Here is an 18,375-nt window from a genome sequence, read left to right on the forward strand (position 1 = left end):
TGTGTGTGTGTGTGTGTGTGTGTGTGTGTGTGTGTGTGTGTGTGTGTTTTAGGAATACTTTACAATATGGCATAAAAGGTGAGAGAGGAACCAATAAGATATTAAATGAGTTCCAAAAAAAGAAATACTAAAAATTGACAGAAATGAAAGGCACTAGGCGATATAAAACATATTTTGAAACTAATTGTTGGAAAAACAACTTCTAAGAGAGTTCAGAAATGATAAAAAGTAGAGGTAATGCTGCTAATAATGGAATCAAAATCAAATCTGTGATTAGGAAAAGGTTAAATAGTTCTTCCAAATGTAGAGGAATAGGACCAAGATATTTAAATGATAAGAAAGAAAAACCAGAGTTACTAACATACGGATAGTTAGCATTCCTGAACAAAAGATCAGAACAAAGAAGATAATCAATATTCAGACATAAATAAAGTGAGCTAAGAAATCACTTTATCTGCAGATCAAGAGCTTACTTGGCCAAGAGCAGAACTGATCAAGTAGACCAATAAATAGATATAACCAGAAAAAGATATGGAACCACAAAGAAAAAAAAAATCTAGAAACAAACAAACAAAAATTTGATAACCTATAAAAGAAGAAATCCCTGGCTGACTTTAGACTTCTCCTTTGTAACATATATTGCCGGGAATCTATGGAGTAACGTCTATGGAGATCTGAGCTGTGAGTTAAAAATTTCTCCCCCCCATCTATATTGTCATTGTTGAGAAGGTGAGAGAAAGACTTTTTCATAAATGCCAGGTGTCTGAGACTCCTCTTCAGGTACCAAACCTGAAAGGAGAAGGAATCATAACTCAAAGTACTTCAGAAAACTGTGAGCTGTATCAAATACAGGGGCCAAGAATGAGGAAACCAACTGCTGGTGAGCACAAAACATTCCAACATAGAAATACTTGTTGATAATTGTAAACATCAACACAAAATGGAAGACGAAGGCCATAAAAACATTTTTAAAGATAATATTTTATTAAAATGTTTGGTCCAGTGTTTGTCAAATAAATGCAATAAAAATAAAATAGATGAAGTTAATATCACATAAATAAATTTGGAGCCGAGTGAATAAACGAAACTAAAAGGATTGTGTGTGTGTGTGTGTGTGTGTGTGTGTGTGTACCTATATTAAAGATATACTAGTCAGGAGCCTTTAGGAGCCAAATAATAAAATGTTAAAACTTATAAAATAAATGTTGATTAAAAAGTATTAGGAGAAAATGAAAGTATGAAAGTTTGTAACAGCGCTTTTAGTTACCCATGATGTATCAAATAGATCAGAAATACATGAAAATAAAGAATATTTGAGGGCTATAATTAATATGGGAAAATTCAAAAAGATAAGCACAAAGAACACACTGAGAGACTGAATATACAAACGGACAATGATCAGACTGTATATAAACGTAGAAATCTGACCCACAACCTGCAGCAACCAGCCCAGGAAGCCAACTTATTATCTATCTGTAGCATCCGGTCCAGAAAGGCAAGCAATAATCACTGTAGTAATCCACTCCAAATAGCCAGAATTTGGTTAAAAGCTGACAACTTTTCTAATTTTTGACCCTGTTTCCAACTTAGAGCCAAAGAGAGAAAGTCAAATATGCACGGCTACCCAATGACATAGGATGCCGTGCTTCCACTTAACCTGCCTACGGCTTCCCATGCCAGTAGCCTCCCATGAGGGCACAACTGAAGCCTTCCCTTTTTTCTATATAAAGCTTTCCCGCCCTTCTGCTCATCTTCGAGTCTCTGCCAACAGAAAGGATGGTGGCGGACTCCCCAGCTCTAGCAAGCTCTGAGTAAACAATTATTGCTTGCTCTCATTCAGGTGACTTTCTCTTACTCCCAACAACATTAATCATTACATCCTATTTTTTATAGTATACGTAAAATATTTTTCAAAAGAAATGATTGCACGTTAGACCTCAAAGATACTCTTAATAAATTCCAAAAACCAGGGATCCTTCCGGAAAATACTCTTTGACTGCAAGGCAAAAACATTAAATGTGAATTATAAAATGTTAAAGAAAATAGAAAGTCACCTAGACAATAAAAATAAAAAGAACCCAAAAACCACCAAAAGGTTATTGTGTGAAAGGAGATATAAAAACTTCAAAACTAAAGTGTTGGAAATGAAAACAGTAACATAATGTCATACACAAATTTATGAATTCAGAAAAAATTCATAGTCTTAACATTTTCATTATGAATGAGAATTACAAGTAATGTCATCAATATGGCAACACATGTTATTCCTGACTTCTCCCTCACAAGAAGACAAACTAACAGTTGTCCATACACAAGATACAATTATGAAGCATCCTGCTGGAACACAGAGGCCAAGAAGGGCTGCATTAGAAGGGTAAGAAGAGTAAATTTACTCTGGCTGCATCACCCCTCACTCAGGAAGGCACAACACCACATCAACAGGACCCCTCTTGGACCTACAGTTTCTCCAGGGGGAAAAAAAAGATCGCTAGAGAGGTCTGCAAGTCCAGTCAAAATATATTTTAAAATTCATACAATTTAATAGCCAAAAAGAAATGATCCATTTAAATTATGGGCGTGGGACCTGAATGGACATTTTTCCAAACAAGGTATTCAAATGGCCAATAGGTTGGTGAAAAGATGCTCAAATCACTGATTATCAGGGAAATGCACATCACATCCATGAGATATCATCTCACACATGTTAAACTGGTTATTATCAAAAGATAATAGATAACAAATGTTGGCGAGGATGTGGGGAAAAGAGAATCCTTGTGCATTGTTGGTGGGAATGCAAACTGGTGCAGTCACTCTGGAAAACAGTATGGACGTTCCTTAAAAAATTAAAAATAGAATTACCATATGATCCAGCAATTCCACTCCTGGGTATACACCCAAGGAAATGAAATCTCCATCTTCAAGAGATATCTTAAACCCCATGCTCATGGCAGCATTATATATAATAGCCAAGACTCAGAAACAACTTGTGTTTGTTAACAGATGAAAGGGATATGTGTGTGTGTGTGTGTATGTGTGTGTCTAAGACAGTAGATTTTGAAAGTTCTTAACATACACAAATTGTAACTATATGTGGTGATGAATATTAACCAAACTTATTGTGGTAATCATTCCACAGTATAAACATATATCATTACTTTGTCCACCTTAAGCTTACATGTTATATGCCAATTTTATCTCAATGAAGCTGAAAAACTTTTAAAAGTAAATGAATAAGCAGAATGAAAATAAATAAATGAATTAAGTATGCAACTCAAAAATACAGGAAAAAAGTGAAGAAATAGGCATAGGCAGGTCATAGTGAGCTCCACCTACGACCTTGAACACCTCAACACCCCTGGTCTCACTTCTCTTGCCTTGCTGAACCTCTCAATTTTCTCTGTTGTCAGATAATTAACCAGAGGGTTTTGAGGGTGGAGAGTTCCTTAGTTCATCAGTAAATTGCTCTCCAAGAAGTGCTTTGAGGCACAGCTAATTTTCTATACTAATATGATAAGATTTGGCCCTATCAGAAAAAGGAAGTTATTTGAATGTGTGCCAAAAAATATGTTTTCTATCTTTCCTTTGTTGAACTCAATGGGAGTTATTCTCATTAGCTCCTCTTCTTTATTGCGTTTGAATGAAACAGACAAGTCAGTCTTGAAGATGATAAATGACTAATAAATTTTAATTGGCACTTTAGCTCATAAGATATAAACAGTCATTAAATTCATCCAGAAAATTGTTAGAATGGAAGTGCTAAAAATTGCAGAATGTGCCAAAATAGCAGCTTCAATAGCTTCTGGTTTCCTTCCATTCTTAAGACTAATCCTATAACCAAAGGTCCTAATGGAATTTATAGAAAAGAATTAGTTAAGGTTTTTTTGGAAGGGGTCTGAAATGTGGAGAAGCAAGTTAAAACATATGAAAACACACAGATCAATAGTATAGTATGGAAAGCCCAGAAATAAACCCCCTACTCATATATGGTCAATTTATCTCTGACAAAGGAGGCAAGAATATTCAATGGGGAAAAGGCAGTTTCTTCAACAAATGGTGTTGGGAGAACTGGACAGCTACATGCAAAAGAATGAAACTGTCCACTATCTTACACCATATGCAAAAACAAATTCAAAATAGATTAAAGACTTGAATGTAGGACTGAAACCATAAAAGTCTTAGAAGAAAACACAGGCAGTAAACTCTTTGACATCAGCCTTAGTGATATTTTTTTTGGACCAGGATTTGCCAGCAAGAGCAATCAAAACTAAAATAAAATGGGATCACATCAAACTGAAAAGCTTTTGCATAGCAAAGAAAACAACTAACAAAACAAAAAAGGAACCTATTGAAGGGAATAAAATATTTGCAAATGATATATCTTGATAAGAGGTTAATATCCAAAATCTATAACGAGCTTACACAACTTAACATCAAAAACAAATAAATAATGTGATTAGAACATGAGCAGAGGACTTGAATGGACATTTTTCCAAAGAAGACATCCAGATGGCCAACAGATACATAATAGATGCTCAACATCACTCATCATTGGGGGAATGTAAATCAAGACCACAATGAAGTATCACTTCACACCCGTCAGACTGGCTATAACAAGTGTTAGCGAGGATGTAGAGAAAAGGGAGCCCTTATACACTGTTACTGGGAATGACAACTGATGCAGCCACTGTGGAAGACAGTATGGAGGTTCCTCAAAAAATTAAAAATAGAATGACCATTCTAGGAATTCCATTACTGGGTATTACCCAAAGAATATGAAAACCCTAGTTCAAAAAGATACGTGCATCCTTATGTTTCTTATGTTTATTGCAGCATTATTTTCCATAGCCATATTATGGAACAACCAAAGTGTCCATCAATAGATGAATGGATAAAGATGTGAGATCTATCTATCTATCTATCTATCTATCCATCTATCTATATTTATCTATCTATCTATATATAGAGACAGATCTATGTACAGATAGATCTATCTATCTATCTATCTATCTATATCTATATATGATCTCTCTATATCTCTCTATCTCTGTCTCTATCTGTATATAATGAAATATTACACAGCCATAAAAAAGAATGAAATCTTGTCATTACACAACATGGATGGATCTTGAGGGTATTATGCTAAATGAAATAAATCAGGCAAAAGACCAATACCTTAATGATTTCACTTACATGTAGAATTTAAAAAACAAAACAAACAAACAAAACAAAATAGAAAACAGACTCATAAATATGAGAAACAAATTGTCAGTTACGAGAGTGGGGAAGACCTGAGGGCTGGCCAAATAGGTGAAGTAGATTTTAAAAAGGTATAAGCTTCCAGTTATAAAATAAATAAGTCATAGGAATATAGACTATAGCATAAGGAATATAATCAGTAACATTGTAAAAACTTTGTATGGTGACAGTAGGTAAGTAGACTTATAGTGGGGATCATTTTGTAATGTACAAAAATATCAAATCATTATGATGTACACCTGAAACTAATAGGGTATTATATTTCAGTTATACTTCAATAAAAAACATAGATATGCAAAGTTAAAATACTTCTTCTATTCAAATTTTCTGATAAATGATGTGTTCTTTGTTTTCACAAATGTATGAGTACTGCTATGGTTATTGTGGAAGACAAAGACAAATTAAGTTTCTTCTCCAATACACTGGCTAAAGTAGAAGAAAATTCTCCCTTTTAAATAAGCAAATTATACTTGAATAGGTACATAAGTATCATCAACAGATGAACAGAGAGGACCCCTGCCTTCAAGGAACTGGGTATGACTCTATAACTAGTGCAATCAGCAAGGCTTTTGTTTTCAGGGACCTTCTTAAATAAGACTCAGCATGGATCTATGTTGGTGGCTTCTAGAACATTTGTCTCCTGAAATTTTTCCATCACCTTTTAGTCCTGGGGGAACTAAAAGGACATCAGCCAATTTGAAAGACTTAAGAGTGTCTTTCTTTCATAGAAGTCCACTTCTATAAACTCTTATAAAAAAATAAATAAATGCTCACAAGATTTAATCATGAGACTATTCATTGCATAACTGCTAATAAAAGCCAAAACTTGGGTGGGAGGGATGCACACCATCAACAGTAGGATTTTATCGACTTAACGGGACAATCATCCAAAGGGTCAATGTAGTACACGGAGAGCGTGCCAAGATAAAAGGTTAGAAGAAGATAGTATGACACTCTGGAGGAGGCATTCTCAAAGCAGAGGAATAGCTAGTCAAACAGATTCACTGTCTTAACTTCTCAGTTCTCTATGGAAATTAAAGTATGGAAGATAAGCTATACCAGAGACTGCCACATACCTCTATTCTCTCATTTTTCCTTATGAAAAGGAATCTAGTTTTATTCTGGCCAATGGACTCAGGTGAAAAACCAACAAAAGCATTTATTCTTCTTCAATTAGAGATGGTTGATGAAACACAAGCAAAAATTAATGGGTGTGAGTTCTGGGAATGTCAGCTAAGAGACAGACAGATAGCTGGCATGGACCCTCCTCTCTTCCCTCTTTCCTCCCCTCTTCCTTCCTATTGACTAGACTTTGTGCACGATGGCTGGAGTTCTAGCAGCCATCTTGAACCAAGAACTCTCCATACCATGAAATGACCTTGGGGATGGAAGTCCTTTAATAGAGTAGAAACACAGAGGTACATGATTCCCGGTGATGTGGAAAGACAATATGAGCTCTGGACTGCCCACCTCAAGAATTCTTTACATACGATAAAAATAAATCCGTATACACTTAGGCCACTATTATCTGGATTTTATGCTTGTGTGGCTGAATTTAATTCCAACTGATTTACCAACTAAATAAATGAAAGATGAAATGGAAATCCAAAAGTTTTTCAAAGAATCACTCAAGCCTACTTGAGTCGCTAAGTAGGTGGCTATTGTCAACAAGCGAGTGATGATGGAAATATTATTTAATGAATGGCATTAGTATTGCCTTACCAAATAATAAGTATTAGAGCACATTTTTCTCCCTCAAAAAAAGCCAGGTACAGTGTTTGGATTTATTTTCCAAATATTTGTGCCATTTATGATGTCGGTTGAATCTGATGATTTAAGAATATGTTTATATGAAAAACTTTGGCCATCCTTCAAAGCAACATTTGAGAGCCAAAGGCACATCTGAGCTAAGTATACTGTCCTGAATAAAAGAGTAGAGCAGTTGAGGGTTGCAATGAACTTCAGGCCTTTTGCAGAACTTTCACTCTTTTAGTAAGTGACTCAAAGGATTTTAAATTAATCATCCCATTCATTTCATTTCGATGAATGAAACAACCATAGTGGTACATTAGCAGCTAGCATTTATTGAGCAATTACTATGTGCCTTGCACTGTATTAAGCACTTCATTGATATCATCTCATTTACTCCTCTCCACAACTCTGAGAAGTATCCTTACTTTTTGGATTAGGAAACTGATATTCAGAGAAATTGTCTTTTCCAAAGGCACAGAGCTAGGAAGTACAATTGCTGAGACTCAAGCCCAAGTCTGAATAACCTAAAACACTGGCAAAACAAAATGCTCACCCAAAGAGGTGAGTTTGTGGAAATTTTTATCAATTTAAAAGAGGGGTTTTATACAGTGGTTGATAGAATACTTTGAAACGATCAGATCTCCATTCAGAATGTTGATTAAAATAAAAAGGTAAAAATTTGCCAGATCTAGCTCTTCCTAAACTTTGGAACCATCACATTTGGTTTGCCTTTATGTAAATTCCCCAAGGGATCAGAAATAGAAAAGTTTGAAATGGGTGAAGTTTGTCTTCAATAACACTGGCCACTTCCCCACTCCCTGCCATCCACTGCCCTCAGGGCCCTTCTCTTTCTATGAACTTTCAGAATTTCATTCCGTACTGGGAAGCAACGAGCAAAGGGAAACGTGGGATATGTTTTCAGAGTATTTTCACTTTAACTGAAGTCCAAGAACTGGTTATGCTGTGACAGACATTTTAGCCAATGTCAACAGGTTTGCAAGGCGTTGGGATGGGACAGGAGGATTCCTGGTGTCCCATCCTGCATGGGCAGTTGTCACTAGTTCCGGTCCTGGGACTCACTGTGCAGACTGGAAATCCAGCCAACTGGTCAGGTACAGATAGTTTTAACTTTATCACAAGCACTTTCAAAATCCCTTGAAGTTTATATTCAGCTCTTATGTTCTCCTGCCTCTAATGACTTCTATGCTCTGGCTTGGCCAATTTCCCTCATTTATTAAATACATTGGCACCAGGCTCTCCACTTTGCTCCATCCAACCAGCTTCCCATTGTCCTGAGTTGTTTAAGTATGCCCACGGATCACTCACCCACACATAGGCCTCTTGGGAAGCCCATCCTGTAATGATTAAAAGCTCACGATTGGAAGAAAGACTACCTGAATTTGAATATTTTGTCCACCCTCACTGCATGACCTAGGGCAAGGTCTGAATATCTTTGAGCTTTAATTTCCATGCCTGTAAAAAGGGGATTATGGCAGGGCTAGGTCATGGGATTATTGTGAGGATTAAAGAAAATAATCTACACAAAGCATTTAGTACATAGCCTGGTACATGGTGAGCGTTTAATAGAATTTAGCTTCTCTTATGGTGGCCCTGTTTGCTAATGACTTTCTCTGTGACTCCACTTTAGCTCCCTGATACAAGGCAGACACTGAGTTATATCACCTCTGTAACATTCACCAGAGGATACCCTGATTGTTGAACACACACTCGCTGCTTTCCAGGCCTCCTCTTCAGGGGCTCTCACTAAACCCACCTCAAGACTGTGTGGCCACCTGTCATTCCTTGACTCTCCACTGTCTCTATACTTTTCTGACCTGTACTGCTTTCATTTCCTTCTTTAACAAAATTTTTTTAATGTTTATTTAGTTTTGAGACAGACAGAGTGTGAGCAGGGGAGGGACAGAGAGGGAGACACAGAATCTGAAATAAGCTCCAGGCTCTGAGCCGTCAGCACAGAGCCCAATGCAGGGCCTGAACTCATGAACCACGAGATCATGAGCTGAGCCAAAGTCTGATGCCTAACCAACTGAGCCATTGAGGCGCCCCTTCATTTCCTTCTTTAATCAGGGTCTCTGTGGCCCAACATTTGTATCACGCTCTTGAAAAGAAGTTCAACTTCCTTGCTTTATTGTGTTCCCCTGTTACCAGCAAAACCTGGCCATGGGCTAATTTAAGTATCTGTTTTCTCATTCTTACACCTTGGGACTTTTCCATAAAAGGTGATGGTGGACTGAACCAAGCTAGCATGATAGAGGATAAGCTCAAGGTAAAGCCTGAACATCTTAGCAAGGCATCCAAAGCTCCCATTTATTGTTTATGGCCACGCCTTATTTCTTTCATCCAAGACCTCCATCCCCCCATACCATGTTCCACACATTCCGGGTCACCTGTCATCTTCTAATGCACCTAGCTTTTTCCCTCTGTTATAATCTGAATGTGCCTCCCCAAAATTCATATGTTAGAGCCCCAGCTCGGATGTGGACGTGACTGTATGTGTCGATAGGGCCTTTGTGGAAGGGGTTAATGTTAAATGAGGTCATAAGGGGAAGGCCCTGATCTGATAGGATTTGTGTCTTTATTAGAAGAGATACCAGAGAGCTTGCTTTCTCTCTGTCCACGTGAGGACATAGTGAGAAGACAGCCCCCTGCAAGCCAGCAAGAGAGCTCTGACCAGAACCTGACCATGCTGGCTCCCTATCTCAGATCCCCAGCCTCCAGAACAGTGAGGAAATATGTGTCTGTTGTGTAAGCCACCCAATCTGTGGTACTTTATTGTGGCACACTGGGCAGACTAAGACATCCCCTTCTTGATGCCAAGAGGAAAACACCTATAAGGTGTTATCATTCCTTTCCTTTCCTTTACGTGATTATCATTACGCAAATGTCTTGGCCTCACAGGGACACACTAATAATAGCAGCATCTTCATGTGAGAACAAGTCATTCATGCGGAGGTTAACCTAGCAGCCTTTGCTTTAATACTACCCTGACAGGGCCAGTGTCTTGTCTGATGTTTCCTCATATAGAGAAGCCTGGTACACGTTCCTCTGAAGGAAAAATCTTAGTGATAGGCAGATACGAATGTGTGCTGATTTTGACTTTTCTCCTTAATCTTACTGGTCATCTGATAATCACGTACACTGGGTTATATGGATTAGGCTTGATTTCATTGGGAAAGTTCCTTTATATTTTCATTTGCATTATTATTATTCATGAGGCATATAATGATTCAATGTTTTGGTTTCAGTAGTTCCATATAATGGTTTATAATTTTCAAGTTATAATAAAAGCCCTAACATAGCATCTATTTTCAAGAGACTACATTTTATTTTATTTTATTGAAAGAGTTTTTTTTAATGTTGATTTATTTTCGAGAGAGAGAGGGAGCAAGCAGGGGAGCAGAGGGGCAGAGAGGGAGACACAGAATCTGCAGCAGGCTCCAGGTTCTGAGCTGTCGGCACAGAGTGCCATGCGGGGCTTGAACTCACGAACCGTGATATCCTGACCTGAGCCAAAATCAGATGCTTAAACAACTGAGCCACCCAGGTACCCCAAGAGAATGCATTTTAAAACTTTGACAAACATGTGACTTATCTAAACCGTTATAAATGTTAAGCTCCCCATCTTGCTTTCACTCTCCCCAACCCCACACAAAAAGCTTGATGTTCCCTTCACATATTGAAAATGGGATTCATACTATGGGCTGGGCTAGAATTTTATGATGGTGCAAGCTTTTCAAATTCTGATTTTAAGATTTTATATAACAGCAGTTGTAAACCAGCGGCCCTTAGGACAAATCTGGCCTGCCCGAGTGGTTTGTTTGATTAGTATCCCATTTGACAAGAATTGAGTTTGAATGCCTGTGGGTGGGGCATGCATTCTCCAGTTCCCCTGGGTGTCCATCTTTGCCTGGCCCTTCGTTGGGCTCTTTCAAACATTTGCTTCTGAAGGCATTTGAGACTGCAACTCCTGCTCTATATTGAGGAGCTGTGCTTTTTAAATAAAACATTTACTGATATAAACTACGTAAAGTGCACAAATAATTATATAACTTGGTGAATTATCACAAAGGTACACACCTGTGTGACTACAATCAGCATCACCAAAAAGAACATTAATAGAGCTAGAGTCCTCTTGTCCTCACTCTGTTCCCCTAAAGCAAGTGCTGAGACAAAGATGTGGGCACCCGAGCTATGAGAAGCACAGTGAATATCCGGATTTCCGACATATAAATATAGCTTCATAAGCTATCTTTTGGTTTGTGCGTCCTCGTTTTATTATTTTTCATTCTTTTACTTTCCTTCTAATTTTATTTTTTTCTGTATCATTATTTTTAAGGTATACATCTCTTATAAGCAGATTAAATAAAGTAGGTATGTCTTTTTTAAAACTATTTTTAATGTTTATTTATTCTTGAGAGAGAGAGACAGAGCACAAGCGGGGGAGAGGCAGAGCGAGAGGGAGATACAGAATCCGAAGCAGGCTCCAGGCTCTGAGGTATCAGCACAGAGCCCGATGTGGGGCTCGAACTCAAAAACCGTGAGATCATGACCTGAGCTGAAGTTGGACGCTTCACCAACTGAGCCACCCAGGCGCCCTATAAAGTAGGTATGTCTTAAATCTACTCTGACCATCTTATTTTACACTAAATGCAATTACCAATATATTTGAGGTGACATGTATCAGCTTATTTGCCCTACCTATTCTAATAATTCTAATATTTTTCTCTCAATTTCTTTTAGATTAATTATATAGAATACATGCATATTATATACAAATATGTACATCTATATGTATGTGTATATTTTAAATATTTCACTTTACATGTTTTCAACTGCTAGTATTATGCATATTTATAATTTGGGGATTACCCTATAGGTTTCAATATACCCCTTGACTTCTTAATATCTGACACAAATTAATGCTTTTACTACATCCAAAACAATTCAAGGAACTTAAAGTTCTTTAACTCCCCAAATCCCTTTATTTTGTTTCATTGTTATCACGTATATTTTTTTCACTATTCTTTGTTTTAAATTCTGTATTATTAAAACTTTTCTGGGGCGCCTGGGTGGCTCAGTCGGTTGAGCGTCCGACTTCGGCTCAGGTCACGATCTTGCGGTCCGTGAGTTCAAGCCCCATGTCAGGCTCTGGGCTGATGGCTCAGAGCCTGGAGCCTGCTTCCGATTCTGTGTCTCCCTCTCTCTCTGCCCCTCCCCCGTTCATGCTCTGTCTCTCTCTGTCTCAAAAATAAATAAAATGTTAAAAAAAATTTTTTTTTAAACTTTTCTAATGTATGTAAAAGTAAGGAGAATAGTATGAGAAGTTCAAAGAATCCAATATACTCACCACCAAGCACCAACAAAAATCAGTTTTGTCCTTTATATCCCTACCTAACCATGCCCTCAAATTATGTTGAGGCAAATCTAAGATGTGTTATCAATTTACTTGCAAACATTTCAGTATGTACCCTTTAAAAGATAAGGATTCTTTTAAAACATGAGATAAACCATGAGTTGACACACATACTTTCTCAATTCAAATTCAATATGGGAATTTTACTTAAACTCATCATTTTCATGTGTTTCAATTCTCTTTATATTTATTTGATTGTCTTCTGATCGGTTGACCTTTATGGTGCTTTATGCATCTGAGTTTTGATGTCTTTCAGGGTTTTGGGGAAACTGTTGGTCATTATATCTTGAGATATTATTTCTGTCCATTCTGTCTTACCCTTTTGTAGGAATCCTTTTCACTGAGCCCATATGTTTCTTACCTTCTGTCTGAATTGTCCATCCTTTTGTTTTTCATGCTTCAATCATTATTTTCTGACCTATATTCTAGTTTAATAATTTTCTCTGCAGTTACATCTAATTTGCTGCTATACCCATCTATCGTATTTTTAGCTTCGGTTATTTTACATTTTTCAGTTTCTAAACTTTCAGAACCTTGGCAAAATTTCCTCTCTGAGAACTCTTCACTTAAAAGGGCCCTGATCTGACCCCTTGAGTTTTTCCAGAAAGAATTAACAAATAAACAACAGACATGAATATTCATGAGAAATTAAGCCCAGGTTATACAGCAGACTATAGATTAGACTAGAATACACAACTTTTCTCCTTAACAATAGATGGTGACATTTCAATGATTCATTTGTTGATTATTTTTGTAACACTTTAAATTCCAAGCTGATATCCTTGCCGCCTCTAAGTTCTTACATTCTAAAAAAACACACATCTCTGTAGAATGTGGGTTACAACACAGTAATTAAGGAAATTTAATGAAAGTAAGTTATTACATCCTCATCCAGGGATTTTGCATTTCAGCTTTTGCTGGATGATCCTGATTATCCTTTATTCCTATAGTCAGGAGTGAAAAATGTGGCTCCTGTTTGCAGGAAAGATTGAAGGAGTTTTCTTCCATCATAAGCATCACCTCTGTGACACAACCTTCTCTCCCCATGTCTGTATTTCTCGGTAGTGCCTTTGTTTTTCATCCCGGTCTCTGTAGCCCAGCTTAAGCAGATGGGCTTGCTATACTTTTTTTAGGAAGATATGGGAGAATGTCAGGCTATCAACAACGTTTAGCTAAGTTTCTCCTCTAAGTTATGGTGCCATATTTTTCCCGTATTGTGGCTCAAGACTAAACCCCACAGCCAGTGCTGCAATGGAGAGTATAGCATAGGTTGAAATGTACCAAACAGCCCATTCTGATGGTCATCTACCATTGCTTCTTGTTAGCACTTAATTTTTTTTTTTTTTTTTGCATTTTCCCTATAGTCTGATTCAAATTAAAATCATATCACAGACCATCTTGTTCCCAGAGCTCAGGAGTCCAAGCCTGTCTTAGGCTGGACCTTCTAGGAATCCCATCTGTCCACTCTCTTCTTTGGCCTGTAGAATAGGACTCTCTCCTTGATTATGTTTTCCTTTCGAGCATGACCCCTACCAATTTGGGCTCTACCCATCTCTGTGGGAGTCTTTATTTCACAGATCATTTTTAAACTTGAGAATATTTCACCATTCACCCTTTAAGTGTGATGCATTCACACTTCAACTATACTGGCCATTTCCCAAATCCACATTTAAACATCCCGATCCCAGATATTATCTTCTGTCCTTATACTGTGCCCACCAGTGGTGTGACATATAACTTATATTTCCAAAGCAATGTCCACAGACATAAATCTGCAAAGTACTTGAGACTTCACATTTATTATTGAATACAGATGATTCTGGTCCATTTTCTGGGATATATTCTCTTTTTTCTCTTGTTTTAGAGAGAGAGGGAGAGAGAGAGTGGGGGAGGGGAGACAGAGAGAGAGAGAGAGAGAGAGAGAGATAGAGAGAATCGTAAGCAGGTTCCATGCTCAGTGTGGAGCCTGACACAGGGCTGGATCCCATGACCCTGGGATCATGATATGAGCTGAAATCAAGACTCAGATGCTTAACCAACTGAGCCACCTAGGTGCCCCTAGGATACATTCCTTAAGCTCATAATATGGTATGATATTGTATTATCACCTTAGTGAACTATGGAGGCTGTTGTGTAGAGGAAGGGTGGAACCCTAGAGAACCCCTTGGTGGCACTAATAATGGTATTTTCAAGTGTGTTGTAGAGTGAATTATTTTTATAATGGAGTCTTGTGGATGTACAGATGTGTTAAAACTTTCTGAAAGAAAAATTCACACGTGGGTTTTTTTATCCCTATAGAAATCAGTCTCAAATTTGCCAATGCCTTTTGGACTCGATAGTATGCCATTTCTATTGGTAAAAGAATTGAAAGGAAGGAGCCATAGGAATTTGGAAACAGCTTATTCTCTCCCACCCACACAGTTACTTACCTGTGATAGCCAGCTGAGTCACAAAAAAGGTCATTCTTGACTTCTTCTTCCTCCTCCACGTAGAGAACAGCACCATGGAGTTTCCAACAATGGTGAAAACAAACAGGACCCACAGAGTTATCAACTGTTCAGTCTGTGAGAAACAAAGCAACACAAAACCAGTGTACTAGTGAGGGCCAGGGTACTTTACAGAATGCAAATCTCAGGCTTTGTTCCTGGAATGTCTTCCTCTTGGTGTTGAATCCTCACCTGTCAAAGCTCTACCCTCAAGAGAACAGAGACACAGTGGTCCTTATTTACAATGATAGCAGTGGAAATTGATGAAACCTTAAGAAATCTATTCGGAAATATACATCAGGAGACAACAAAATGTATATATATTCTTTGGCCAAGCGATTGTTTAAGTCTACGTGAAAGAATTCAAGGTGTGAAAAAAAAAATACTATGATAGAAAAGATGTGGATATTTATTGTAAGAATAAATTGCTAATTGTTCAAAGATAACAAGAGAAGTAAATGAAACACTTCAATTCAGTGAACGATTATGTAACTATTAACAATGAGGACCAGGAAGATTATGTAGTGACATTAAAAATGCTTATACTATAATGCTAAGTTGAAAAACATGATACAATTATATATTGGGTATGATTACAACTGCAAAATTCTACATGTGAAGAAAGACTGAAGTATACTAAAATGCTAAGATGGGTTATTTTAGGGTAGTGTGATTACGGGTTATCTTATTCTTTTTCATTTGACAGAATTTTATAATACAGTAATATTAAAGTTCCACTGAGTAATGTGTAAATAGTAAATAACAGAAAAATGAGGAATGCTACTCATTTAAAATGCCAAGTCTTTTGCAAGGAATTTTCCATGATTTCTTCAAGTGAAGCTTTCCATCTGTTTAAAATCCATGGCCCAGAATAATCAGAGGCCCAGGGCACTGGGGCAGCCTGGACACAAGAATAAAGCAGAGCAAGGCCATGGGTGGAAAGCATGGGGCCAAGGGGATCCAGAGGCAAGCTTGAAGTCAAAAGCCAAGAGACATAAGCTCAAAGGGTCTGGGCAGAATGCTGGTAAGAATGCATACGAATACTGGAATCTGAAGTGCAGCTCTTACTTGGTGAAGATAAGAAGAGCCTGAAGATACCCACTGTGATGGTAAAATTTCATGGGTCAACTTGGGTAGGCTACAATGACCAATTGTTTGGTCAAACAGTAATGTAAAATGTTGCTGTGAAGGTATTTTGTCGATATGACTAACATCTACATTCAACTTCAGTTTAAATACAGCGGAATAACCCTCCATAATATGGGTGGGATTCATCCAATAAGTTGAAAGCTTTGAGAGCAAAAACTGAAGTTTCCCAAAGAAGGATTTCTCGAAGAATTCCTTGAGAAACATAGAAATCAGGCCTGAGTTTCCAGCCTTCTGGCTCATTTATGGATTTAAGACTTGCCAGTCCCACAATCACGTGAGCAACTTTCTTAAAATAAGTCTCTCTCTCTCTCTACCCATTGGCTGTGTTTTCTGTGGAGAACCTTAATACACTCTAAATATCTGAGGCATCACAGTAGCACTTTTTCTTACATTAAATTAACTTTAAGTTATGCAGTGACAGATGATTAATTCTTTAAGACCTATAGAGGTGCCTGGGGGCTCAGTTGGTTGAGCTTCTGCCCCACTCTTGATTTGGGCCTAGGTCATGATCCCAGGGTGGTGGGACTGAGTCCGACGTCAGGCTCCATGATGAGTTTGGAGCCTGTTTAAGACTCTGTCTCTCCTTCTGCTCCCCTCCCCTGCTCTCTCTCTTTAAAAAAAAAAAAAAATACTATAACAATTCAGGGGCAGCTGACTGGCTCACTCAGTGGAGCACGTGACTCTTGATCTCAGAGTCACGAGTTCCAGCCCCACATTGGGTGTAGAGATTACTTAATTACAAAATTGTAACAATTCAGATAAAGCTCAAAGCCCCTTTGCTACTACTCTCTGTCTTGATCAACTCCTTCTCCCAGAAGGCAAATATCATTTTGATTACATTATCTTTCCAATTACACACAGACATACACACACACATATACCCATAGCAAACAAATAGTATTTTGTGTGTGTGGACAGCAATCTGATATGTACTCTACTCTCTATGTATTGTGCATATTGCTTTTTTCGGTCAGTTGGAGAAATGGCTACATAAAAGGTGGTACTTTCATATAGGGCAGTAAAATATTTCAATGAAAAGAAATGGATTAGATTTGCCAAAACAAAATAAGGTGACGGTGTAGGGAAGCCTCTAGCCTGAAGGAGGGGAGGGAGCTGGGAAGCGTACTGAGTCAGCTCCATTCTCTGAGCCCCTATTCTCCCCAAGCATCACTGGGGTTCCCTGGGGCTGCCAGGTAGAAACCTACACCTGCTTTGCTGGGTTCCAGGGCCGGGGCAGTTTCTCATGGTTTCTCCTCCAGCCCTATCCTTTCCAGAAGTCCAGGCTGGAGCTCACATGTCCCTCAGTCCTGCACTTTGTAATACTGATATTTACGTCCTCCATTGCAGATTTACAGATGGGTTCCTAGGGCCCTGGGCAGAGGTCGGGAGTGAATGCAGATGGTGGGAGTAGGGGGAATAGCGTTAGTGGCAGTGCCAGGGGGCTGGCTGCACAACTAGAATGGGGGGACCACAGGCTTGATGACCTCTGCTACTTTGAAGGGCACAGGTGGCCAATACCCCACCTCCAGCATGCTTACTTCATCTCCCCTGATGAGAACAGTCTCTGATCAGTGCCAGGTTCCAGATTTTTCTCCGGTCTTTTTGTAACCAGAAGAGTCACCTTCTTCTGGATGATTCATCTCTCTAGCAGTCTAGATATGAACGGCATTGAGAAAGTATCAAGAGTGAAAACTATTATGAAAAAGGTTAGTCTGAGTGGAGTGAGGGAGTGGTTTTTGTAAGAGAATTCTCTCCTTTGAGATAGATGGACAGTTGTCAGGAGCAGACACAGCAGGGGAAGCCTTTGATGTACCAGAATGATGTTCCCCTTTCAGCAGCTAGCAGGTAGGTCGTAGAGCATAAATAGGTGGTTTGAACTTGGAGGACCTACGTTTTAAAACTTTAGAGCAACTTGGGGACCAACGTAAGAAACTAGATGACTTAGACGTCTGTTAGCAGAAGGTCTCACTGCCACCATGAGGCTGAGAGCTGATACAGTCGGGGGCCAGGGTGGGGGATGAGGCACCTATGTCCCCAGTATGGTCCTAATATAGTGTGCTATCAGGGAGGTGATGGGGTCGTGGGGTGTTTATGATTCAGGAAAAGACGAGGAGCCCCTAGAGCTGGTGGTGTTGGAGATGTGGGCACACAAAGTCCTGCCAAGCCCCACTGAGAATACAGATGAGAGATTTTCCAAGATTTTCTCCTGTTTCTTTCAGGAAATGTCTCACAGGGAAAAATGCTTTGATGCCTTCAAGAAATTCCTTTCTTCAAATTATAGGACACTGGGTCCTGTCC

At 38.5% G+C, this 18,375-nt stretch overlaps 1 protein-coding gene across 1 annotated transcript in view; it reads right to left on the reverse strand.

Annotated features, from left to right (window-relative positions):
• The window catches only part of NPSR1 (neuropeptide S receptor 1), a 155,295-nt gene that overhangs the window by 111,166 nt on the left and 25,754 nt on the right, over window positions 1–18,375 (reverse strand). The window contains exon 2 of the mRNA XM_040472277.1: window positions 14,872–15,004. Within this exon, the coding sequence (XP_040328211.1) occupies window positions 14,872–15,004 (133 nt within the window). The remainder of the gene's footprint in view (window positions 1–14,871; window positions 15,005–18,375) is intronic.

Source organism: Herpailurus yagouaroundi, unplaced genomic scaffold, assembly GCF_014898765.1.
Source record: "Herpailurus yagouaroundi ecotype Mexico unplaced genomic scaffold, PumYag 100, whole genome shotgun sequence".
Taxonomy (NCBI): domain Eukaryota; kingdom Metazoa; phylum Chordata; class Mammalia; order Carnivora; family Felidae; genus Herpailurus; species Herpailurus yagouaroundi.